The sequence below is a fragment of the Gadus morhua genome, chromosome 21, assembly GCF_902167405.1.
Source record: "Gadus morhua chromosome 21, gadMor3.0, whole genome shotgun sequence".
Lineage (NCBI taxonomy): Eukaryota > Metazoa > Chordata > Actinopteri > Gadiformes > Gadidae > Gadus > Gadus morhua.
In genome coordinates this window covers 15131087-15143209 of record NC_044068.1, presented here as the reverse complement: position 1 = coordinate 15143209, position 12123 = coordinate 15131087, and the positions used below count along the sequence as shown (strand labels likewise).

Sequence of the window (12123 nt, the reverse complement as noted above, 5' to 3'; positions counted from 1 at the left end):
GGCTATACAAATGAAACGCACTCGACTTGACCAGACTTGTTGTTCAGGTTTAATCTCTTCGTCGGTTAGAGTTGGTCGCTGTAAATGGCTCGATATATTTGACACGCTATCCTGCTCGTAATAGTAATGGATCTGGAAGTAGATCTACCACTCGCTCTCCCCCCCGCCCCGCCGTTCTCAACCTTGGTGATGTTCTCCACTAATCACTCAGTGTCGCAGTCACTGAGCGCGTAATCGATAGTCATCAACAGTCACAAGCATTGTTACTTGCTGTGTGTAAAACAAAGTAGGAGAAAGTCTTAATGTTTACGATAATTATACGGCTGGGACTTCTCTGCCGTACCGCAATGCAATCAGTCCCAAACCGTGCACGTGTGTGCAGCGACCCTGCACGGTTGTATCGAGGGCCAAAAGGGTCAAAACTACGCCTCATTTGAGACGTGCATTGATTTAATCACAGCGTTTTTGCTGTCATAATGCTGAACACTATACACATACACTATGAGGAGGCTGTGTAGGGTGCTACATCCATGATCGATTCAGTAACACACTGTAGGCTAAACATTATTTTCCCATATTTAACCACATTATGTCTCTGTTTAGTTCACAGAAAGTAGCGTCTTGAACCATAAACCATGTGAACCATGTGAATTGAATGTGTGTTATTATAGGTCTACAACTATTCTTCTTGGTTCAGTGTAGCTGTTTCACCAATAGGCCATTTTTTTAGTGCATTCATTTACCCAATACAGTGAACACTGATGTTTCGTTAAAGAATGTTTTGTTTCGGCCTTCCATTCATGTAATCATCCCGTAAGGTACGTTTTTTGGACGGTTACCGTACCGCTCCTAGCATGTACAGCTCTGTGTAGACAGACTCTGTGAGAGTCAGTACCTCCATTTTTGCTTTTAGTTTATGGCCACAAAATCATATTGGTGGGAAAATACACTGCCTCAACTTTTTGCAGTGCATATTTACATTTTATCATTCGTTAAATATTGCCCATTAATCACATTTCATGATGTTGAGGATGGCGTAGAGCTGTAACATTTATCATACTTATCATCATAAAATGCAGAGCTCAACACAGTACACACTCGCACCAGCACCGTTTCTCACACAAGCACGCAAATATGCAAGGACACACACAAATACACAAGCACATATACTTATTACTAGGCATCATGCAAAACATATCACAGATTAATTTACTAGTGACAAGCCCTGTGTGTGTGTGTGTGTGTGTGTGTGTGTGTGTGTGTGTGTGTGTGTGTGTGTGTGTGTGTGTGTGTGTGTGTGTGTGTGTGTGTGTGTGCGTGCGTGCGTGCGTGTGCGTGCGTGTGCGTTTAGTGTTTATGTCCCAGCTAGCGAGAGCAATTAACAGCGACTTTATGCTGCTTTCTGCCTTGTTCTGATTTCCCCTGAGAAATTAATGTCTTGCTCCATCTGAGAGGGTGTGTGTATGTTTGTTTGACTGTGTCTGTGTGTTTGTGTGTGTGTGTGTGTGTGTGTGTGTGTGTGTGTGTGTGTGCGTGCGTGTGAATGTGTGCATATGTATGTGGTTCACTAATTTGTGATATTCTAAAATGTGTTCCTAGTTCATAATCTATAATATTGCCCTTTGATTTGTGATCTGTGATAATTCATATTTTCCAAGTTTTGGAGAGACTAGAATGGGTGCAACTTTTTGTGTTTCCTGTATCTTAATATGAAACTCTCAGAAATGTTGTTCAATAGTGCATTGAACTGTATGAATTATAATTATATATATTTGTGTGTGTGTGTTTATTGGTGTGTGTGTCTGAGTTTGTGCGTTTGCTTGACTGTGTGTATAAATGTTGAGCTCATACATAAGTAATAAGGCCATTCATCAAAATGCAGGAGAAATATTGTGAGAATTTACTTTAGAGAGAGAATTAGGGGGGAAAAGATTAGTTCTTGAAATTAGAATCCCGGGTAACATAACAACCCTTACTGCTCTTTATATCCCTCAGTGGATAGCAGGTATTAATTGGAATCACACTGGTTACAATTAAAAAGCCTGAGCCATTGAACTCGGCCATATATCATTACTTTCTCCTTCCCCTGATGCTGCAGATTTGTAACTGCAGATTTCAGGCCCCCGTTAGGTTTAAATCAAATGACAAATAAGTATATACATATATCTTTGCATTCACACCATTTATTTACACACACTTATGTACAGATGATTATTTTACATTTTTTGTTTCCATATTTGTGAAGCCTTACCGTTTTTTCTGTATTTTCAGTGTATTTATTTTTGACTCATTGCTGTATCCATCTGTTTTCCCCCCTGTCTCCCTATGTGACCCCCCCCCTCCCTCCTCGGTCCCGATCCAGGTGGATTTCCTGGCCCTGGAGATGCGCAAGGGCAAGGTGAGCTTCCTGTGGGACGTGGGCTCGGGCGTGGGGAGGGTGGAGTACCCCCACCTCTCCATCAGCGACGGCAAATGGCACCGGATCGAGGCCTCTCGGTGAGATGACCACACGCACACACACCAACACGTACGCACGCACACACATGCGCACGCACGCACGCGCACACTGATGCATGCTCGCCCGCACGCACGCGCACACACACACTCTGACCCTATGAAACTTGAAACTGAATAGAAAAGTTGTTGAAGTTGTGAAAATCACATAAAATAAGTATGGAATGGCTTTCAAATCGGATCCTATATACGGGACAATAGGAGTAACATACAATACACAATTGTGCTACATTCACATAAAGTTGCAAAGACATGCAGTAAGCTTTCACAAGCTGTCACAGGTCAGCTTGACGCGTGTGCCAATCTAGCACAGTGTTCACGGACACATGCTCACAGGTACAGGCGCTTATACACCGGCCCCTATAACTCAAATCAACGCCCACCTGATAAGTGGCCTGCTACAGTAACTAGGGGCGAAACCTACCGAACATTATACCATTATGGCCCTGGGAAAGCATTATGCTCATGTTGAACACACTGCGGGAACTCTTGAAACCTTTCCCCGTTTTGTATCATTGCATATAATTGAGACCCCCTAATGGTTTGGGTTCTGCGTTGGAGCGCAGTTGTCGCACACACACACACACACACACACACTGGTTGGTATGAGAGAGGCGGCCGCGTTCCAATAGATCCAGCCGCTCGCTGGTAGCCGGCTTCACCTGGGAAATGAGCCGCCCACATGACCCAACACATCCCACACCATTTAATGACATCTCAACCAAATGATTGTGTGTTGTTTACACGGGACAATGCATGAGCAGTCGGCGTGTTATTATTCACTGGCCGGACAGCCGCCTCCGCTGCAGGAGAGCTTCCACCTCAGCAGTATCAAACCTGTTTAGATCGGTGTTGGCGTCATTAGTATTATGACAGTTCTGTTTATGTTTGGGGCGGGAGGTTCCCAGGTGGTTGCGGTGAGGGGACCCCCCAGCTTCCATTGCAGGGTAGAGACTGCAGATAGCCTCTATTGTTTCTGCTGTGAGCACAGAACATGCCTGGAACATAGTGAATATCCTGTAAGACCTGGCGTTGCGGCTACTCCTACATAACAACATGTGACCAACATGATAGGGCCATAGGGGTGAGGCCCCTAGGGGGTTGCTGGTTCGATTTCTGGGCTCCTCAGCCCACCTTAACATCTCTGAGAGGCTGGTCTATGCCATTGCCTTGCCTGGTTCACTCTTTCTTTATTCATGCAGTACACTTTTATCAAACATGTCTCGTTCTCTAATTCTTTCTCCCTCAAGGTTTAAAGGGCTTAATGGCCCATAGAGAAAGATTTTAAATTATACAAATAATAATAAAGAAACAATTAAATAATGGCATGTAATAAAAATGTAAATGTGTACATACAGTGAAAAGAGTATATAATACTATTAAATGATGATTGTAATGGTGGAGATAGGGCGGGAATTCTCCTTAAACTTGGTGTTAGATGTGACTTATATTTATCCATGTCTCTCTCTCTCTGTCTCTGTCTCTGTCTGTCTCTGTCTTTCTCTCCCTCTCTCATTCTCTCTCTCTCTCTCTCTCTCTCTCTCTCTCTCTCTCTCTCTCTCTCTCTCTCTCCCTCTCTCATTCTCTCTCTCTCTCTCTCTCTCTCCCTCTCTCTCTCTCTCTCTCTCTCTCTCTCTCTCTCCCTCTCTCTCGCTCTCTCTCTCTCTCTCTCTCTCTCTCTCTCTCTCACCCTCTCTCTCTCTCTCTCTCTCTCTCTCTCTCTCTCTCTCTCTCCGTCTCTCTCTCTCTCTCTCTCACCCTCTCTCTCTCTCTCTCACCCTCTCTCTCTCACCCTCTCTCTCTCTCTCTCTCTCTCTCTCTGTCTCTCTCTCTCTCTCTCTCTCTCTCTCTCTCTCTCTCTCTCACCCTCTCACCCTCTCCCTCTCTCTCTCTCTCTGTCTCTCTGTCTCTGTCTCTGTCTCTCTCTCTCTCTCTCTCTGTCTCTCTCTCTCTCTCTCTCTCTCTCTCTCTCTCTCTCTCTCTCTCTCTCTCTCTCTCTCTCTCTCCCTCTCTCTCTCTCTCTCTCTCTCAGTAACGGTCTGAACGGCACCATCTCGGTGTATCCTCTGGAGGGCGCCCTGGCTGGCCTGCTGCCGATGCCCGCCAGCGCCAACTCTCCCACGGCCTTCACCATCCTGGACGTGGACCACAACGCCTACCTGTTCGTCGGGGGCATCCTGGGAACCGTCAAGGTAGCCTGTCTGTCTCTCTGTCCGTCTCTCTGTCTCCTACACCTTCATACTTTTACTTTTGCTGACCTTCGGCCTTCTATCCCAATTCAATTGAATTTAATTCAAAAAAGCGTTATTGGCATGAGAACCAAACGTTAACATTACCAAAGCAGTTGAACAATTAGGAGGTCAAAGTCAAAAACATCTCTCTCTCTCTCTCTCTCTCTCTCTCTCTCTCTCTCTCTCTCTCTCTCTCTCTCTCTCTCTCTCTCTCTCTCTCTCTGTGTTCCTGTCCCTCTCTCTAGAAAGCGGATGCGGTGAGGACCACCACGTTTACCGGCTGCATGGGCGAGACGTTCCTGGACAGCAAGCCCATCGGCCTGTGGAACTACAGGGACCGCCAGGGAGACTGCAAGGGCTGCACTGTCAGGTACCCACCACCACCAGCCCCCCCCTCGGACCCCCACCGATCTGATCGGGTCTCTTCTTCAACGTTCAGACATCGCTCGGAGAATCAGACTGTATCAGTAGCATCAGTAGTGCCGTTTTTCGGTCTAGACTCCGGTAGTGTTGAAAATTATACACCGATTACGCTGTCAGCGCGCACGTCATTGAAAGGCCAGATGGAATCTCTGTACCAATCAGGGAGGAGATGTTCTGATTGGTCAGGAGTTTGCCGGTATAGCTGATGAATTTAATTTATTTAGATTGATTTTGTGAATAATTGTTTTTTATTTAGAGTTAAAGTGGCAATCGTGAACATTTCCGTTTTATTTTCTGGCAACACCTATTGCAATGAGCGGTAATTGCAAGTGTGTTTTTGGACCTCACTTCCCAAAGATGCCTGAGGAATTTCAGTCAGTTGTCAGTTGGTTTACTGGCAAAGCTAGCAGAGACTGCCATCGCAGACCAGGAAGTTGAAGAGTATGTTGTGTTTGCTCCACCTACCCTCTCAGGCTGTATCGACACTGCCGGGTCATGGAATACAAGTCACTCACTGTGCACCGCTTGTAAATCTCCCTTGTAGATTTCTCCACTGACCCCAAATTCTCTGAATTCATAGTACTGCAAAGGCAAATGCTTTTATCGGCGATCCATAGGTTCCATCTTTGTTGTGTTACCAAATTATCCGGTGATAGATAGACACATCATAGGACATTGCATTCATTGAGACCCCTCACCCTCCCACTCTCTCCTGCCTTCGGTTTCTCCCTACCCCCTCCTCAGCAGCATACGTAAGGATGTTCTGAATACCAGGAGTATGGTATGTCATTGCTAGGTATGTAATTTCCCAATGAATAGAACAATGTCTTTACAATGTCTTGTGCTGCCTCATTCTACAGCCTCATGGCTGACTTTGCCCTATGAACCCTGAAGCGAACAAGAACATCCTCCGAAAAAGTATGCATTGAGGACTTTTGCATAGAGGAATCATAAGAATTGTCATAGGAGCAGCAAACTGGTTTTGTCTTAAATGTTGAGATGATGGTTCTCAAGATAGAATGAAGACCCAGCCTTGAAGGAATATTGTATTTGATTGGAAAAGGTTTACAATGTAGCACATTTGTGGAAAGCAAGACTTTGTGCTTGGCATACACAAAGGCATATAAAACCCTTAGACTTGCTAAATCTTTCCAGTCTGGGGTCACAAACTGCATTCATAATTCCTGCTAAAAGCATGGGCAAGCTCAGGAAAGAAGGTGCAATCAAATCAATCTACGGTCCACGTAGAGCTTATAGAATTCTGAAGATACTATGTTACACAGGATCTGTATTCTGCCGACCACTCTAGAACTTCTTCGTCGTTGTTCTGTCTGGCTGTGAGTGTGCATGCATGCTATGCGTAGGCTGAATCGCAATCGGGTCAAGACAAATCTGATTGGCCAATCAGCTAACCAAGCCAGCCTGGTTAGTGTTTCATTGTTAGTCTTTGAGTACTTAGAAAAGCGCTATAAAAAACTGATTGATTATTATTATTATTATTATTAGTGTTCCTCCAAAGCTCTTGCCTTTTGTCATATGCACAGAGCTGCAAATGTACACAATTTTCAAGTGTAAATTTGTTTGATAAGACATGAAATGACTTTTTTTGTTGTATGTATTGTTGTATGTTTAATGAACTATACACAGCCATCTTGTGAGGAAATGTTTTACGAGTGCAGTCTCACTCACACACAAACACGTTATGTTTTTTTCACTGATCCAAGCAATCAATACAAAAATCTAAAGTAACTTGTAATTTCAGTAACTTTATAACAAAGTACTTTTTTACTCTTACTCAAGTGGGTTTTCCAATTGGAATATTTACTTTTACTCAAGTAGATTTTGAAGAAAAGTAATTGTACTTCTACTTGAGTATAGATGGAGATAGCTTCTCCCTTGGTCAGAGTTCCTTCATTACCTCGCCATAAGCCCTTCTCCTCTCATATGTGCGTGCTCTGTACCCTGCGTAAAACCCAACGGCCCTCCCGCCATCTTGTATAGGTACATTCTTCCTTGCCTCGTGATCACCTTGTGGGATGCCGTCGCAATCTCGGTGACGAAGACCTTTGTACATCACGGTGGCCTGACCATTGGCAATAGCCGCGGGGTAGGGTGCAGCAGCTCAAGGCTACTCCCGGCCACATTGACCAGCTCTGACAAGGGGGGACATAGGGCCCTATTTTAACGGTCTGAATCGCAAGGGAGAAGCGTCAAACTCAAGTAGCTTTGTGGGCGGTTCTATGGCGCTGTTGCTATTATACCGGCGGATAAATGAGTCTTGCGCCCGACGCAAATCTAAAAAGGGTTGGTCTGAAGTAGCCTAATTACCCGTAGATGTGGTTTGGGCATTACGTGCAATAAACCAATGAGAGTGCCAGCTCCCATCCCCTTTAAGAGGAGCGCATTTGAATCTGACGAGTTGATATTTTGACAGCGCGTTTGCAGTCTCCGATGAGACAGATGCATGACCATATGAATTTTAAACTTCAAATGGCTCAGTTTATGGCCAAAGAATATGGCCTAATTCACACATGCAATACTTGAACTAATTTAGCGACGCGTGGCGGTGGAGGGAAAAGAACGCTCTGTGCAAGTTGCAAATTAGCAACAATACATGCGTCGGTGTAGAAAGTCAATTGCGCTGGATGCAAGATAGGGCCCATAATCTCTCCACCTAGTCCTGGGTCTTCCCCGGGGTCTCCTCCCCACTGGTCATGCCTGGAACAGCTCAACTGACTCCTTTCTAAGCAGAGGAGAAGCTGCTCTAATCCGAGTTCCTCACGGGCGGCTGAGCTTCTCACCCCTATACCTAAGGGAGACGCCAGCCCCCCTCCTGAGACATCCCATCTTGGCCGCTTGTACCCGTCATTACCCTAAGGACTATCTATTCTGTGGGCACATTCCATATGAATCTTCCAGGTGTGAGAGTCGTTGACCCCACATGGGTAACATTTCTTGCAAAAAGGAGATTGCATTTCCCCTTTCTCTGTTGGCAGCAATCCCAGTGGTTCTCACGTTGTTCCTTGGGTTTGATCCACTAGCTTGAACCGTATCTTTCCCAGTCCGAGGTGTTGACGGCAACACCCCTGTACATGGCCTTCTTTCCCAACAAGTGCAATGACGTTTCCATGCGATAACTTGAATCCTTCTACAGGCCATTTACCAAACATTCCCTCCCCCCCTCGATGGCGTTGTTCACGGAGGTGGCTAGCTTCTCCCCGATGCTATAACAGTTTAAGCTTTTCTCAGACTTTTCAGGGTTTGCAGGTGGATTTTCTGCCGCCGAAATTGCTTCTTTATTATTCCCCAAAATTTGTACTAGTTCTATCAAAGTTTTTAGGTGGATAACCAAGTACATTTCAAACACGTAGTCACGTGACTACCACCTGGCTATGGCATTTCCAACAAATTATACTCAAATCACAGCATCATCATCTTCAATCTTACCAACCTATTTTAAGAAATAAAATATATTTAAATTGCTTTACTTTAGTTGTCCAGTTCTCTGCAAATTGTATCAAATCTCTCTCTCTCTCACCCATTCAATCACTCACTCATTCACACACTCTCTCTCTCAGCCCCCAGGCATCGGAGGGTGAGGGCACGGTGCAGCTGGACGGGGAGGGCTATTCCGGGGTGGGGCGGCCCGTCAGGTGGAACCCCAACGTCTCCACGGTGACCTTCAAGTTCCGCACCTTCTCTTCAGATGCCTTGCTCATGTACCTGGCCACCGACGACATGGTATGATACTGCAAGGCCAAACACACACACTCACACACACACACACACACACACACACACACACACACACACACACACACACACACACACACACACACACATACATACACTCACATACACATATTCACACCGCAATTCAATGACAACATACATTTTAATACAATAAAATGTTGATCGATGAATTAAACATAATAGGAAATGCCTTGGCTTTGTTTGAATGTTGTTGTTAAATGTTATCGTGTTGTATTGTATTGTATTGAATGGGGTTAAAGCGTATGGTGTTTAATTATGTTGACACGATGTTGAGAACAGCTATTAAGCTATTCTGTCTCTCTCACTGTATCTCTCTATCTCTCACTCTCTCTATCTTTCACTATCTCTCTTCTACTTATTGACATTCTCTAGAAGGACTTCATGACCCTGGAGTTGTCAGAGGGCAAGATCAAGGTGACCTTTGACCTGGGCTCTGGGATGGCCACTGCTACGTCCGCCAGTCGCCATAACGACGGCCGCTGGAAGTCCCTCACCATGACTCGCAACAAGAAGAAAGGTATGCACCGCATTCCGAGAACCTCAGACACAACTTGTCTGTTTAATTTCATCATTAGTTAGGGAAATAATGAAGTTTCGACATGGTAATAAGAACGTTTTTCCTACTTTACTGCACATAATATTTGGTGGGTCCCGGGCTGCGGCAGTACGTTTTGGGAACCCCTTGGCTTGGCTTGACTAGGTTGAGTTAGAATTAGTTTTTTGTTGAGTACCGTCCGGGGATATGAGGGTAGGTTTGGCGATTGGTTGACCGGTTTCTGAGTGTCTGCCTCTCTCCACAGCCACGGTCTCCATTGTGGACATCGACAGCAGCAGAGAGGAGGAGATGGCCTCCTCATCACCGGGCGCCGCAACCGGCCTCAACCTGAAAGAGAAACAGAAGATCTACTTTGGAGGACTGCCCACTCAGGGAAACTACAGGTATACGCACACAAACACACACACACACACACACACACACACACACACACACACACACACACACACAAAAATGCATAGACACATAAACACACACACACACACACACACAAACACACACATATGCATAGACACACACACACACACACACACACACATATACGCATAAACATACACACAACAACACACACACACTCACACACACACACATGACTATAGCAGGACACCCGATCAAACTCACACACACGCGCACACACACACACACACACACACACACACACACACACACACACACACACACACACACACACACACACACACACACACACATTTAGACCATAGTTTCCATCACATCACAAATTAAGGAATTCTACTTTCCAGAACCATGTTTATTTTAAAAAACCTCCAGAGTTCAGTAAGCAGTCAGCCCAGGAGGTTGTGAGTTATCACGGCAATTATTAATCCAGTAAAGTCAAGACGTTGATAGAAACTCTTTTTCCCCAATTTTCTGGTGTGAGGCGCCGCGGCTAAGGTAATTAGCCAGCTAATGAGGCTATTAACCGGAAGCATTTTTATTTTTCCGCAGACGTTACCATCTCCCGTCTTTATCGACTACAGTATTATCGCTAATGCAGAAGTAGTATCTGTAATACATGTATAATGTAGAGTCCGTTTTGACTTTGATGACTTTGTTATCTGGTCAAGAGTGCTAAACTCTTATGTGTATTTGCGTGCATGAGCTACATCCGCAATGTTACATTTTTTTGTGTGTCTGCTACAGCATGAAATCCAGGTGAAAATGTTGACTTTACAGGTCGATACGTGGGATTATAGTTTGTGCCAATACCATGGCTGCGCTGTACCTCTGCCGGCGGCAAGCCGCTCAACACCAAAGCTGGTGTTCCATCTGTGTGTGTGTGTGTGTGTGTGTGTGTGTGTGTGTGTGTGTGTGTGTGTGTGTTGGTTGGTGTGTCAGGGTGTCCTTCTTGCTATTTCAAATAGATAGCGAGAGCCGGCCCAGGCTGTACATACCGTTATGTCTTCATGTTCTCTATGCCTTTAGCACCTTTTGCGCTTTGATGCTGAGTCATTTCCTATTGAACACAACCCACTGTGTGTGTGTGTGTATGTGTGTGTGTGTGTGTGTGTGTGTGTGTGTGTGTGTGTCTATGTTGGCTAAACAGCCTTTTGAAGTAACACCATTTCCCTGTGTGTGTGTGTGTGTGTGTGTGTGTGTGTGTGTGTGTGTGTGTGTGTGTGTGTGTGTGTGTGTGTGTGTGTGTGTGTGTGTGTGTGTGTGTGTGTGTGTGGGGGTGCGTGTGTCTATGTGTGTGTTGGCTAAATGGCCTTTGAAGTAAAAATTTTTCACTGTGTGCGTGTTAGTTTGTGTGTGTGTGTTGGCCAAAAGACCTTTTGAAGTAACACCATTTCCCCCTGTGTGTGTGTGTGTGTGTGTGTGTGTGTGTGTGTGTGTGTGTGTGTGTGTGTGTGTGTGTGTGTGTGTGTGTGTGTGTGTGTGTGTGTGTGTGTGTGCAGGTCCGAGGTGACGACACACCGCTACGCCGGTTGCCTGCGGGACATTGAGATCTCCAGGACGCCGTATAATCTGCTGGGCAGCCTGGATTACACGGGAGTCACCAAGGGCTGCAGTGTTGAGGTGAGAGCCCCCCCCCCCCCCCCCCCACACACTCCCCTCTACACCCTCACCCCAACCCCACCCCCCACCTCAGACCATCGTCTGGCCGGGCCCCCATTGCCAGAGCACCCCCCTCCACCATCCGTGGAGGAATTAAATAGATCTTAGGTGACCACGTTATATCATAGATTATATTCATTCACACCACCCCCTCTACTGATCAGTGGCATCCCTCTAAATGGATTGCACGAGCACAATTACCAACTTAAATGTATATTGCGAGAAACACGGTGGAGAAGGTGGTTGTGAGGGCAGGTTGTGTATGAAGTTTCAGCAGGTTTACGTGTAGATGTGTGTTGCGTTCCACCTTGGTGGGAATGAATGGCACGTTTGATTTGAACACGCTCTGACTGGAAGCAGTGTCCGTGTTATCCGAAAATTTTCACAAAGTCTCACAGATTGTTAGTTCATGGTCAACCGAATGCTGGGAACAAACTTCAAGGTCAACAGGGCAACGAGAAACATAATTGATTTAGCTTTTAAGATTTAATATATCAGAAATAAAAAAAACATTCTCAGCTAAATTGGATAGATGGATTTCAGAGTATA

The 12123-nt window shown here is 45.5% G+C and overlaps 1 protein-coding gene across 5 annotated transcripts in view; it reads left to right on the top strand.

Annotated features, from left to right (window-relative positions):
- lama2 (laminin, alpha 2) overlaps positions 1-12123 on the top strand; it is a 158218-nt gene that overhangs the window by 128981 nt on the left and 17114 nt on the right. For all 5 annotated transcript variants that reach the window (XM_030345512.1, XM_030345510.1, XM_030345509.1 and 2 more), the window contains 7 exons: positions 2363-2496; positions 4547-4706; positions 4991-5115; positions 8747-8909; positions 9315-9459; positions 9743-9881; positions 11415-11535. In XM_030345512.1, coding sequence (XP_030201372.1) covers positions 2363-2496; positions 4547-4706; positions 4991-5115; positions 8747-8909; positions 9315-9459; positions 9743-9881; positions 11415-11535 — 987 coding nt within the window. The remainder of the gene's footprint in view (positions 1-2362; positions 2497-4546; positions 4707-4990; positions 5116-8746; positions 8910-9314; positions 9460-9742; positions 9882-11414; positions 11536-12123) is intronic.